At 54.7% G+C, this 13846-nt stretch overlaps 1 protein-coding gene across 1 annotated transcript in view; it reads left to right on the top strand.

The window, feature by feature from the left end:
• DPP6 (dipeptidyl peptidase like 6) overlaps positions 1 to 13846 on the top strand; it is an 824646-nt gene that overhangs the window by 682323 nt on the left and 128477 nt on the right. The window contains exons 9-10 of the mRNA XM_024129132.3: positions 8204 to 8358; positions 9853 to 9950. Of these exons, the coding sequence (XP_023984900.1) occupies positions 8204 to 8358; positions 9853 to 9950 (253 nt within the window). The remainder of the gene's footprint in view (positions 1 to 8203; positions 8359 to 9852; positions 9951 to 13846) is intronic.

Here is a 13846-nt window from a genome sequence, read left to right as displayed (position 1 = left end):
AAAGGCTTAAACAGTGGCCCCTGTAAGGTGGGCAGAGCTTGGCAGGCACAGCTCTCCTCTCTCCTCTGCACCAGCTGGGAGGCTGGGCTGGAGCCACCGGAAGGTGCGCTCCCTCAGGTGTCCCATGGCTGATGCTGGCTGCCAGCTGGGCCCCGAGCTGTGCTGGCAGAGGGACATCAGACACATGACTGGGCTTTCCCACAGTGTGGCGCGCGGTCTGGATGGGGAGCCGCCCAAGCCCGAGGGAGCCCGGGGCGCGAGCTCACGGCCTCTCAGGACCCAGCCTTAGAAGCCGCTCACGTCACTGCTGCTGCATCCTGTTGGTTCAGCGGCTGCAGAGGACTGCTCCGGGTCCAGGGGAAGGGACCCAGGCCTCACCTCTTATTAATGGGAGAGCGTCAGGTCCCAGAAATGTTGCCAGGGCCAGTTTTGGAAAATGCTGTCTGCCACACTAAGCAAGGTGTCGAGCTCAGTAGAGGAATTTATACTAAGGTATGAATGACTCCCCAGGGAAACAAAGAGCATTAATAACCCCAAAATGACGTCAAGAGGGTTTTATGGGTTCAGCCTTGGAAGATGCTTCTGATGTTTGTCTACTCCAAGTGGCTGTGTACCCTAAGATCTTCCCCAAATGAGTCCACCCGGTAGTTAAATTCTTGGACCAAGTGTGGCACAGGAGCCTACAGGGCCTCGGGGAAAACAATAAAAGGTAATCGGTCAAGCTTACGAGACTGGGGGTTTGGAAGCCATAGATGCAGAAGGCCTCCTGTGAACCTCTTGCTTTCAGCGATGGTCTAGCCACTTCTGCAGCAATTATAAATTCAGGAACACCTCATTTTCTGCTTTTGGAGGCAGTCTGTGAATTTACATTGCATCTCTAAGAAAACACAGTCTGCTTCCTGGCTGCTGCATTCCCGACAGAAAATCCAGGCGGCAGGGAATTCCTGGTGTGGCTGGCCCGCCCGAGCGTCAGACACGGGGAAATCACGGACGTGTGGAAGCGGCGGACAACTGAATTAAAAGCAGGAGGGTGAGCACTCTTCGTCTTGCCGAGCCAGCAGCGGGGCCGTCTGTGACCCCTGGCCGTTCAGAAACGCAGAGAGCACGCAGAGGTGTCTCTGCACCCCTCCCCCGTCCCGAGCTGCACAGCTCCTGATACAGATAGGTCTCGGCCTTCCCGCCTGCCCCAGGAAGACGAGGCTGCAGGAGCGGTCCTGCAGGAGCACGCGCGTTGGAAGAGCCCTGAGAGGACACGGCAGCAGCTTCCCCAGAGGACTCTGAAGCCTCTCCTTTCCCTTCTGTCTCACGTCTGCGGCCCCTAGTCTGCCTTGGGGTTCTTTTCAGCCAGACCCAGTCCCGTGCGGCCTGTCGGCCTGGGGAAGCCCGGGCTGCAGCAGTCGGGGAGACGCACGCCTGCCTCTGTCCCCGGCCTCCGGGTGCCCGCTGTCTCTCCCCGCTGCCTCTCCCCACGCCCTTCCAGGTCTGCACAACCCTCCATCACCCCTGTAGACCCTCGTTTTCCAGCATCTGGTGCAGAGGTCGCCCCCTGGGGGATTGCAGGTCCGGCCTCAGCTTGCGAATGGAAGTAGACGTCTCTCTTCCTTGTTAAAGTGCTGTCGGAAGACAGATGAGCGAGTGTCCTTTCCTGGGCGCGGGTCCTTTGCAGACCCCCTCGATGGCTGGCGCTCTGTCTTCTACTTGCGCGTGATATCGACCTACAGCTCTAACTCCGTGGGTTTGTCTGGCGTCGAGGACCTCAGGAACTTTGTGACCTACTCCGGACCCTCTAGGTCCGTACGATGGCGTTTGCCACCTGCTTGGGCTACAAAGTCTCACCTCGTGCCTGCTCTCCAGCCAGCAGGACAGGGGAGAGGCAATAGCGGCCACCCCCTTTCCTTTAAAGGAGGACCTGCAGTTACGCAGACCTTCTGTCCTAGCCCACGGGCAAGAGCTCCCCGCTTCACACCTGACTTCACACCTCCCCCCCTGCACACGGGAGGCGGGGAAGGGTCTTTATTCCGGAAGACCATGTGCCCGGCTGTGATTCATTGCTTCCTTTCCTAAAAGAAAGGATGGGTTGTTGGGGAACAGGTCACGTGCCACCTCCCCAAGAGCTTTCTCTGATTTCCCCCCAAGAGAAAGAGACCTTCTGTGTCCCCCCCTCTACGGTCCTGCGGTTTCTGCTCACTTGGGTGAGGGGTGGGAGTGGTGGTCATATTTTGTTTACTACATTTCAGACTGCAGAATTTCATCTCTCCCGTGCTCTGGCATAGGGTTTAGGACGTATTGAGCCCTCAGTCTTTAACTCCATCAAGTTAATTTCTCTCAACCTCCACTTCCTCACTTCCCACTTACACTTCTTGTAAAAAGGGGCTTAATCCCGGGTTCTTGTGAGTATCCAGGATTAGCAAAGGCAGGTGAAGTACGTGGCAAGGCTGAAGGCTGTAGCATAAAACATGACATCCCTCAGACGCACGTTCACTTGTCGATCACCAGGCTCAGGAAGGGACGGGGGGAGTTCCCCTGCCAGTCGTGAGCAGACACAGTGGAGGCGTGGTGGGGCCTCGGGGGAGCACAGGGCGGGACAGGGATCCGGGCAGGAGGGCCGGCGGTCCGAGGAGCAAGGAAGCCTCGGGCGGTGGCTCTGACCCCGAGCCTGGCACTGAGACCCCTGCTGCTGTTGTGTCCCCGTGGCGATTGCTGGGGACGCTCCTGGTTGAAGACTGCTCGGCAGTAACGCGCCAGGTCCGGTCCGGGAGGGGGCGGAACCTCGGCCTGTCATCGCAGGTGATCGCATCTGAAGAGGAGCGATTCGTCTAGCACCATGAGGGCTGCCAGGAGTAGCTGGGTTGTTTCATGCAAAGTGCTTGCAACAGGGTCTGGCACCTGTTAAATATTTGTTAAACCAGAAAATGTACTTGAATCTGACTGGGGTTCAGGAAGGGTCCCCGTCACAGCAGGTCCCCTGCATGCTGGGTGGAAGCTGAGACGAGCCACCCCGATCCACCCATCGGAGGCTGGGACGGTCCGTGCCAGGGCCCGCAGGATGCAGCCCAGCACACTGAGCGTCAGACGTGTGTGTGTGAGCGCGTGAATGCGTGTGTGCGTGTGCGCCGGGGGCGGAGGGGGCCAGGTCCAGCCCAGCTTGTTGTTAGGGCTCAGGCCAGTGGGCAGCCCCCATCCTTGTCAGGTCTGGCTTAGAAATTCACCCTGCTGAGTTTCAGGGCAGAATTCAGCTGACTCTCTCCTGCCAGCATTCTCCCAGCAAGGAGCTGGTTCTCTGGCAACCAGTACACTCGTGACCTTGTGCGGACCCCTGGGGCTACCATAACAGGAGACCACAAACTGGATGGCTTTAAAGGGCAGAGCTGTATCGTTCGAATTCCAGAAGCTGAAAGTCGGAAATCAGGCTGTCTCTTCCAGCTTCTGGTGGTGGCACGCTTGCTGTTCCTTGGCTTGTAGACCCATCACCCCACTCTCCGCCTTTGCCATCACCTGGCATTGTCCCCTCTCTGTCTCTGTGTCTCTTTACTTTTCCTCATGAGGTCACCAGTCATATCGGCTTAGGGGCCCCCGCCCGCCTCCAGTATGACCTCATCTTAATGTACATCTTAATTACATCTGCAGTGACCCCATTTGCAAATAAGGTCACCTTGATGGGTACCAGAGATTAGGATATCATATCTTTTAGGGGGACAGAGTTCAACCTACAACGAACTTTTAAGCAGAACCTACTCTTCTTCTGTTCAAGTAGATATACTCCCCCCCCCCAATAATTTGGAAGCCTGTTTCCTATATGCTAATAAGACCTTCAACTGAAAAAACACACAACCTAAAAGATGCAAGTTGTGTCTTTATCAGGGACCTTACTGAGAACTGTAACCTGGGAGAAAATGATGTCTGCCTCTCAGATACCAGCTCTGCGGGGCTGTTCCAGAGAGGAAAGGGAGGAGCCAGGATATACAGGAGTTTTTGCTGAGAAAAATCTTGTGATCACATACCAAAAAGTACTGCTAATCACAAAAACCGGACATCTCAAGTTCATGACGGTAGGGCTTTTCTGTGTAAGGGAAGATGCAGGAGTGTGGTCTCACTGAAATTATTCCTAGATATGCATCATCACGATCTAGGGCCAGTATCCTGTTTTCCTCCATCCCGAATTCCCCTCAGGGTACACCGTGGGCTGCAGTGGCTGGTGGCTTTAAAGCAGCAGCATCCTTTGTTTACTGAAATGTCAGGTGACATTTTTCTGTCAGCAGACCATAGGCATGCATTTCCAGAATGCAGTGCCCGTTTGATCAGATGTGACATATTAACCGGCAAGTACACGAAAGTCACCCGCAGAGCTTTTGCTGAGAAGGGGCTGGTGCCCTTCCCCCACCCCAGTGTATACCGAGTGTGCTGCCTGGAGTGGGCCCGAGCGTCTGTAACAGAAAGCGCCCACCATTCCCGCGTTTCCCTGAGAACCTCCCTAAGTGATTCCGGGCAACTGTGGTGGACCGACCTTGGGCGGGCCCCCTCTTATTCTGCATCTGGAAAACTCGAGAATTCCTCCTCTTGGCTGGACTGGCCTTCGTCACCTTGAACCCAGAGGGGGTTTTGTCCTTCCGGATATGGATACGCCCTTAACGTGTGTGGCATGAATGACAACATTCACATAGTGGAGTTGGCTTCTTTGAGATATGATGACAAGAAATGAGGGAAGTGGGCCCGGATCCTACTGTGAGCTTAAGCTGCATGGATAAAAATTTCTGCCTCTTCAAGTGAATGTCCCCAAATGTTTCTTTCTTGCTTGATTCTGAGAAGGTCCGTGGACAGGACAGGGAAGGTGGAAGGAAAGCTGTATCCTCCCGTTCTCACGAGTTATTTGTACTTGCTCAGAAAGGCAAGTTTCTCCTGTTGTTCCAAGCCAAGCGTTCATGCAGTTAGTTTAGTTGATGAAATAGGTTTTTTTTTTCCTGCAAAACTCTATCCATAAACTACATTTGATTCATGGCATTTAAGCCAACTGCCTCATTAAGCTAGAAGCCTGAAGAAAACATTTGGAGAATAGGGACATTCTCAATTAACACAAAAATGTCAGGATTTCATTCGCCTGGTCCTTTTCCCCATAGTTTCTTATCCTTACTTTATCTCTTTAATGAGCAGCTAACTCACAGGAAAATAAAAGCACCAAGGAACAATGTGTTAAAGGGCGTTTGGGGAAAATAAACTGAAGCCACCCTTTGTGTATGGCCCGGCCTTTGGCATGGAGGAATTTCTTTTTTATTTGTGATCATCTTGCTGTGGGATGGAATTGAAAGGAACATTTGCCAACACACACACCAGATATCTGTCATCCCTGAGCTGTGTGGTTTCCAGATTCCCTTCTGACCAGCACATTTATTGTCTGAAGCCTGTGGTCCTTTTCTGCATCTGTGTTCTCTGAGCAGTGCATTGAGCTCAGTGGAAATACTCTGGCATCTGCTGACAGAAGGAACGAAATAGTACTTGTCAGCCCAGCATCAGGCCTCCCTTCTCCCCTGATTTTGTCTCTCTCACCCCTGCATGTGTGAACCCCTGCCCTGCACTGACCAGACCAAAGCAGGAGCGTTTCCTTTTGGTCTTGAGGGCAAGTTCTAGAAATGAGGTGGGCACCTGACAGGTGGATGAGAAGCTAGCAGTGCACTCCTGCACCCCTGGGCCCGTCTGGGGATGAAAGTGGCAGGCCCCCCCAAGGCTGCTGATTTGCCGTCCCTCCCATTTCAGGAGGTCGCTCGGTGTCAAAGAGAAGCCTCAGCAGAGTTGTGTCAGCAGGGACTGTGTTGTCTGCTTGCTCTTGTGCGATGCTGCCTCTTCTAGAAGCCTTTGTTGCACCCACCGCTTTTCTGTGGGGATTTTCTGGCCGTGAATGAACGTGCCGTGAGAGCCGTGGCCAGGCTCACGCAGCTGGTTTCAGGCGGACGCCACCTCCTTGGCCCTCTGCCCCTTGTGTCCCGCTCACTCCCAGTGATTCCCCTCGTGCCCTGATGTCCCCGCCCTCCCAGCCCTGCAGCACAGACGCCACTGAGCAGAATCGCCCAGAAGTTGCGTTGCGAATGGCGCCTGTTTTTCCCAGCAGACCGTCTGCTGGGGTCTATTTCTCGCCGTCCCAGACGCGCCGGCCGGACAGGTCAGGTGGTGCTGGATAAAGTCATTTCTGAATCACCTCCTTCCACACCCACACCTGAAAGTCACTTTGCTGGCCGCCAAAGACACTGGAAAATTACAAGCAATGGAGAGTTGGCTGACTTCCTTTTTTTCTCCCCCCTCAGCAGACCTTTGGGTTTTTATCGGCTCTGCAGAAGCTTCTGGGTCGTTTCTCGGATGCCGCAAGGTCACAAAACGCTGTCAGGGAGGACGTGTTAGAGGCAGCCGCTGTGCCCCGTGGTTGACAGCTGGGGGCTTGTTCGGGGCCTCCGCGGTCGATGGCAGGACAGGGGCAGAACCCAGGACTCGGGGCCCCTTCACCATCCTTCACTGATCAGCTGTGCTGCCGGCCTGGGATGCGTCCGGGTGATGGGAAGTCGGATATGCCGGGGGCTTCATGGTGGATGAGACCCTACTGTCTGGTGCTGGTCCCAGGTCACCCTGGGTCAGGGTCTCTGCAGGCTGCCAGCAGGCCTGGAGGAAAGCCCTCGGAGGGCCAGGGAGACTTACTTAGAGGGAGGCCAGCACTTTATGAAGGGAGTAACTCCTAGCATTGCTGCTGCAGGTCCCAGGCAACATGGGGGCTTGTCCCGCTAAGAAACCAGGCCAGTGGAGCCAGTGACGGAGGGACAAACTGCCTGGCCGGCCGGTCTCCCGGGAGAAGGAGTTGCAGTGCCCCACTTTCAGTCCTGAACTTGGCTGTGGAATGCTTTTGTCGCCACTGCAGCAGGGCCCTGACTGACGCGGCCCTGCCCCCCGGGCCCCCTGCCCCCCGGGCCCCCTGCCCCCCGCCGTCTCCGTTCTGCAGCCGGCAGATCCCCGTGTGCCCCCTGGCCGGGCCATTAGGCTGGCCCAGCTCCTGGCCTTGCTGCCTCGCTTCTCTCATCTCTGAGCCCCTTCCCTCCGGTGGCTCTCGCCCCTTGGCTCTTCTCCGATTCACGCCACTCCCTGTACGGCTGACGCACTCACTCTGTTTTCTCAGGCGCCTCAGCTACCTTTCTGCCACCACAGGCTCACAGAGCCGGTTTCTGGTCTACATCTAATAACGACCGGTGAATGGGACTCACGGTATGTGATTATAGAGCCGTATCAATCTTTATTTTAAAAACAAACCTAGGCGGATTTGGTTTATAAAAATATATAGCGTGTACAAGGAGGAATCCGCCGACCTTAGAGCTGTCTCGCACCGAGATACTCCTCTGACCCTAGCACTCTCATGAGTTGTGCCTGGGAAGTGTCTTCTCTTGGCTTGTTCAAAAGACACAGTAGAATTGTTCTTTCCAGAGCAGGTAACAGATCCTACAGCACTCATCCCTAGTCAAAACTCCAATTAGCCAAGACCCTTTGGGGTGGGCGGGAGTGAGGGGTGCTCCTGGTGGAAGCCTGAGAGGATGGCTGTTTCCTCTTTGGTCCCGTAGAAGAGAAGGCCATTCTGTGCTTGTGCCATGTGGAGTGAGACCACCTCCGTGCTTCAGAGCGAGGAGCCTGCTGGCCTTGGAACGCCTTCCCCTCCTGCACGGCTGTGCGTGAGGGGGTCTGTGTGCCGGCACGACCCCTCGGCATCTCCTGCGAGTCGATTCTCTGGCATTCCACCTGCAACACAGTTTACTTCCTCACTTGCTTCTGCCTGGGTGTGCCCTGCTTCAGAGTGAATGTATCTCCTCGAATTCTGCTTTTCTGATCATCTTAAAATAATAACCCACAACAGAACAATAACAAGTCAATTCAGAAAGGACTTGCTGGGCTCATCATACTCAACGTTGTGCCCCCAAAATGGTTTTTAGACAGTTAGCCTCTGTCCGGTTGGGCCTTGATTGATTGGGTTTGCCGTGCTAGGGTTTGGTGGTCAGACCAGGCCCCTCTGAGATGAAGGCGTATCCCGGGCACGGGGAAGCCTCCTCAGAGGCTGTAGAAGGTAAGTGACCCCGAGGGGGCTCGGGGTGATTTCCTGTCTAGCTCCCGTGGTGCCCGGGCAGCACTGGCCGATACTCCATCCATGCCATCCACAGTCCTCTGCTTTGTTTGTTTCCCTTAGAGGAGATTTTGAAGACCCACATCGCCCACTGGTGGTCTCCAGATGGAACGCGGCTCGCCTACGCCACCATCAACGACTCCCGGGTGCCGGTCATGGAGCTGCCCACCTACACCGGCTCCGTCTACCCGACCGTGAGGTCCTACCACTACCCCAAGGTAGGCAGGAAGCAGCAGCAGGGCAGCTCTGCGTTCTTCGTCAGCTCCCGCGCCCAGCCGGCTCCCGGCGGGGAGCTGTGGTAGTCACGTGTGTTAGGAGCGGTGCAGTGGACAGAGGCAAGATTAATTATTTCCCATTACATTGCACTAAATTCCCATTTTTGCTCAGTTGAATTTGTCGGCAGGTTGACTTTCTTTTAAATAATGGAACTACCGTTAATCATTTGTCTAAGGTTCATTGCGATCAAAATACATTACCTCTCTTGTGAGTCCGTGGTGACAAAAACTCACACGGCCCACTCGGGGGGCACCCTGTCCTCTAGTTCCTTTTTTAAATTCTGGGAGGTCAGAAAGACCCCTGTCTGCGCCTGGTCCCCTGGGCCTGGGCTCTTCTGTCCTTGGTCATGTTCTGACCCATACTGTTTCTAATTGCTTCCCACAAAAAGCCAGCAGAACAGTAAGGCTGCAGGAGTGGGGCAGGGGACGGAGAGCCAAAGCCCGCTTTGTTGGCAAATCACAGCGTCCTGGCGTGAAGGGAGGGCCTGATGCCGAAACCTCTACCGTCCACTCAGTTGGAGAGAGGCTGGGGCCCAAGAGAGTGGACGCAGCTCTGCCTGCACCCACCTGGTGACAGGGTCCCCACGCCCACCCGGAGCTGCCTTGGAAGGGCCCCTCCAGCCTCTGCCGGTGAGCCCTGGGCCTCGGCTTCCAAGCCATCAGAGGACTCTGGGAGCTGATGCCACGTGCCGTGGACATGCCAGCCTGCAGTTTGCAGCAAGAGAGGTGACAGTGTCTAAGTGAGGCCAGTGATGTCCTCAGAGTCCCAAGCCAGAGAAAAGAAACGCCAGGTGTATCAGTCAGCTCAGGCTCCGTAACAAGCACCGCAGACTGTGCGGCTTAAACAACAGACATTTATTTCTCACGGTTCAGGAGGCTGGAAGCCAGAGATCACCTAGAAATGGAATGGTTTCCCTGGTGAATCCTTTTATGAGAGCCCCCCCCCATTCCAGGAGTGATGTAATGACCTGAAATCCAGAAAGGTACAGGCCCCCTGATTTTACAGTGAACTCTGGGACAGGTGCTCTGAAATTGGAATTATAAAGCCCAGATGGCTCAGGATTTGGGGTTTCACGTTTTAATAGAAAATCAGCATATTCTGGCCAACAGAATTCAGATGCCCACTTCCAAATCGGAGGCATGAGCTGGTGACCCATCTGACGCCTGCCCTGTGTGGGCCTGAGTCCCTCCCTCACCCCAGCATCTCCGTCTGTGGGGGCAGAGGAGCCTGGGCCGTCAGACCCAGCAGCCTTGTCTTTCCTGCCCTGCCAGGCCAGTGCTTGTCCAGGGAGGGGGAGCAGGGATGAGCAGCTTCCTCTTAAAGGACTCCGTCCTCCCCACGCTGAGCCTCTTGTGAACTTCCTGGCAGACTTCGTGCCCAGGCCAGTCCAGGCGGGAGGCGGCTCACTCACACCTCTGTCCCCTTTTACTTCCCAGGCTGGATGTGAAAACCCCAGTATCTCCCTGCACGTCATTGGCCTAAATGGACCCACGCACGACCTGGAGATGATGCCGCCTGACGATCCACGGATGAGGTTTGCACCCTTTCCTCACTTATGTTAAGACGATGATACTGAAACCAGTGTCCATTTACATGGTCTCTTTAGGCTCAGATTTATTTTCCTGCTAATCTAAACATCCAAAAAGAAGGTGCCTTTTCTGAAGTTTTCTTTACTGCTTTATGATTTGGTTTTTCTGGGAAAGGAACACCAGTCAAACCAATGCTACTATTTCTTGCCTTATGTCAGGCCCAGCTTCTCCTCCCTGGAGGCTGGGCTTCGGGGGTGGTGGGGGGCAGGTAGGACTGGTCAACCACCCACGTCCAGAGGGAGCACATGGCCTGGCACGTGGCAGACTTTGGAGGGCATCCCTCGGATGAACAGATGCAGTCTTTCCAAGAAAACCCATGTCATCGGACCTCTTGTGAATGGCGCCCCATTTTCAGAGCATTATTTTAGAGTGTTACTGCCTTTTGCCAGCTCCAGGAACTGAGTGGTGAATCCTGTTCCAATAAACCAAATCTCCCAGTTGGCATGACAACCGTGCAGTTGGTGGAACATGTTGACAAAGGCAACTGTCCTGTTATTAAAGGCTGTAGGTGGATTTTGTTTCCTAATCGGAAGAACTGAGTAAACGCTATCTTCGTGGAGGGGTCTGCGTATCAATTTCATTCTGTCCCACAGTTCAAGCAGTCTGGGGACTGGCTATGCTTGCAGAGTCCGCTTATAGCAGCGTTGAACCTCGCTCTGTTGAGAACGTTGATGGGAGGCTCAGACGGAGAAGGGAATGGCGCCCGGACCCCCCCGTTTACAGATCTGCGAGTCTGTACGTGGGCCCAGTTAAGCTGAGAGTGATCCATTCTGAGGGTCAGCAAATATCCAGCCCACATTTTGCCGTGCCGTCAGCCTCAGTCTTCAGTATTCAGCTACGAAACTCTACATTATTAGTAGCTTCTGGCAGCTTCCGGAAGGGCAGGAGCCGCGGCCTCAGCCACTCTTACTCCTCCACAGGCCCAGCTCAGGGCGAGGCACACGGGCACTGGGATCCACCGGTCCGTGATGGCGTGGGCTCCTCCTGTGGTGGCTTCCACCTCTGTCCTCGGCAGGACCCATCTGCCTGGGGCCTCTGCAGGGTTCCTCTGAGGTTCTTTCAGCTCTTCTGCCTCCAGTCATGTATAAAATGCCGTGAGGTCCTCAGGCGGACAGACCAAGCCCAGGGCTGCCCGCTACCTCTCGCTCCCCGCCCTGGAGCGGCCTTCCTTCTCATGCAGCTGGTCCCAAGGCCTGGCTCTCATGGCCCCTCCTAGCGGGGTGGGTCCTTAGTGTGCGCTGGTCGGGGAGTCGAATCAGTTTGGCTGATGACATTCTTGCTGGGGTAGAAGAAACACTGCGATTATTGCTTTGTCTTCTCTGCCGAAGGCCCAGGTATTTCATTGTTTTCTTCCAGCTCCATCCGTGCCAAGCCTCCTGGGGCCTGGTCCGGCAAACTCTCTGAATTAATATGGAAAGTCACCTGGAAAATTTAAGCCATCTGTTTGAGTTAATTGAAAATCTCGTTTAGTCCATTTGGTGATGCTGTTTCCGCAGGCTTGATTAGCTTCAAGGACAATGAAAAATTCACCTCCGTCAGGGCTGTTGAGAGGCGGGCCTCAGGTTTTTTGCTTCTCCAGTTTCCTAAGCTAAACGCGGTGATGCTTGTCCTATGCAGTGTAAATCGCAGAATGTTAATGTCACACTTTCTCATCTCCTTCTCCGTCACAGCCTTGGGATTTTTCAAAGGGAGCGCAGATCTATCAGAAATCATGCAGTCAGTGTGAGCGGCCGTTTATCGAGCGTTTATTATTTGCGTCCGTTAGACCGAGAATTTAGCATGAATGAAACACGGAGGTTACGCTGTAGCGGAAGGATAGGCCTTGAATGAATGGTTATAAGCAAGTGAAGGATTGCAGGCTTGAGAGGGGGCTTGTCGAGTGGGGGGCCTGGAAGAGGAGGCCCCCCAGGTCTGAGGCCTTCTCGCCCCTGCCCTGCCGATATTCAGGGCCAGGGGAATCCCTTGCTGTGGGGGCTGCCCTCTGCATCGTGGGGACCTCAGCCACGTCCTTGCCTTCCCCCGGTGGATGCCGCGTGACGGTCAGAGATGCCCCAGCCTGAGAACCACTGGTTCCCAGTGAAGGGTCGCAAGCCGGCTGTCTGGGTCCAGACCCCAGTTCTGTGCTCTTGGGCAAGTTAAGTCCTCGCCGGCTTCATTCTGTTTCCTCAGCTGCAAAATGGGGATGAATATTAGCAATAAAAAGGTTTGCTCTTGTGGGCGGCCGTGAAGATTAGATAAGTCACGCAGCACAGGGCTGTCATCCCATCTCACGGCTGTAAATCCTGCCTGTAGGCCGACAACACTCCCCTTTGGAACTCAGCCCTGCCCTGCCCTCAGAACTTCAGGTCCATTTCTAACTGCCGGCCCAGCATCTCCCTGAAACTGGCCAGGTTGTGATTCTCAGGCAAAGTAAATGAGCGTGTTTTGAAGATTTTATTTAACTCATTAACTGATGAGGGAACCAGTGCGGTGTTAGAACCAGTGCAAAAGGCATTTGATAAGCTAGGTGTATGTGGACAGTTTGACAAAGAAATGAAAGGATAAGTTTTGGGGTTACAGATCCCCCAGGGCCCTAAACTGTAACGTTGGGGGTATCTGACCCACCAGACAAAAATCCATGGAGGCGTCCGCCCCAACAGGGGTGTCCAGGCCATCGCAAGCCAAGCCCGGCGTTGCACGGGAAGATATGCAGTGATCTCGTTTGCCCTTTGCAGGTTTCAGAGAAAGTCTCCACCTATCTCTAAATGGCAACCCAGACTGAACTCGGTGAAAACGGAATTCCCCGCTCCCCCTGGAAACCTGTTCCCGGCAGCCTTCCCGTCTGTTCAGGGCAGCGACCGTCTGGCACTCGGGCCTCTGACTTCACTCTGTGTCTTCCACAGGCTATTTCTCCCGTGTAGCCAGCATCCGATGGCGTCTCCCCTGCCCCGTCTCCCCTGCTGCCCCTGCGGGGCCCTCTCCTACACCGTGTCAGATCACTGCTCGCTCCGCTCAGCGCTCCCTGCGCTTTCCCGTGTCTCTGGGGTAAAAGCCAAACTTCCTACAGTGGCCTAAAAGCCCCAAATGCCCTGCTAACCTCTACTCCACGTCCGCCCCCCTCCTCAAGTCTGCAGGGCTCACCCCTTATCCGGGGCGTGGCCAGGGCCGGGCTCTGCCACGAAGCTCCTCCACGCAGCTGGCCCGCGGGTGCTCCAGGTCCTGGCCAGCACCCTTCCCGCCCCAGTCTAGTTTTCTTCACAAAAGCAACCCCAGCAGGATGTTCCCCACACTTTATTCCTGTGTCCCTTCCCCGCCCATCACCTAGCACATAAACTCCATGAGGCAGGGATTTTGTCTGTTTTGTGCAAAGCCCGATCTCCAGTTCCGGAGCAGGGCCTGGCGTGTAGTACAGGCTTGGTAAACCTTTGCTGAATGGGCAAATTACGTTTAAAATTAGCCAGTAAAATCCTGTTTCATTGGAGCCACATTATTATGATGGTTTCCGTGCCCTTGTACATTGGCTGTCTTAAGCTGAGTGCAGTTTAGGGGATCCTTTCTAATTACAGGAAGGTGATCTGACCTGTGACAGATCTGTACTGTACACTATGTAAATGGCTAACAAGTCAGTTGCAAACCAACTGAATGTACAGATCTTAGTGCTGGTGCTGAAATCTCTTCAGAACAGTCACTATGATCTCAAAGTTTGTTTCAGAATTTGCAAGCATCAAGTGTCAATAAAACTGAAGGTGAGGGCTTCCCTGGTGGCGCAGTGGTCGAGGGTCCGCCTGCCGATGCAGGGGACACGGGTTCGCGCCCCGGTCCGGGAGGATCCCAATGCCGCGGAGCGGCTGGGCCCGTGAGC

Source organism: Physeter macrocephalus, chromosome 5, assembly GCF_002837175.3.
Source record: "Physeter macrocephalus isolate SW-GA chromosome 5, ASM283717v5, whole genome shotgun sequence".
NCBI classification, from domain to species: Eukaryota; Metazoa; Chordata; class Mammalia; order Artiodactyla; family Physeteridae; genus Physeter; species Physeter macrocephalus.
This window is presented reverse-complemented; position numbering and strand designations above follow the sequence as displayed.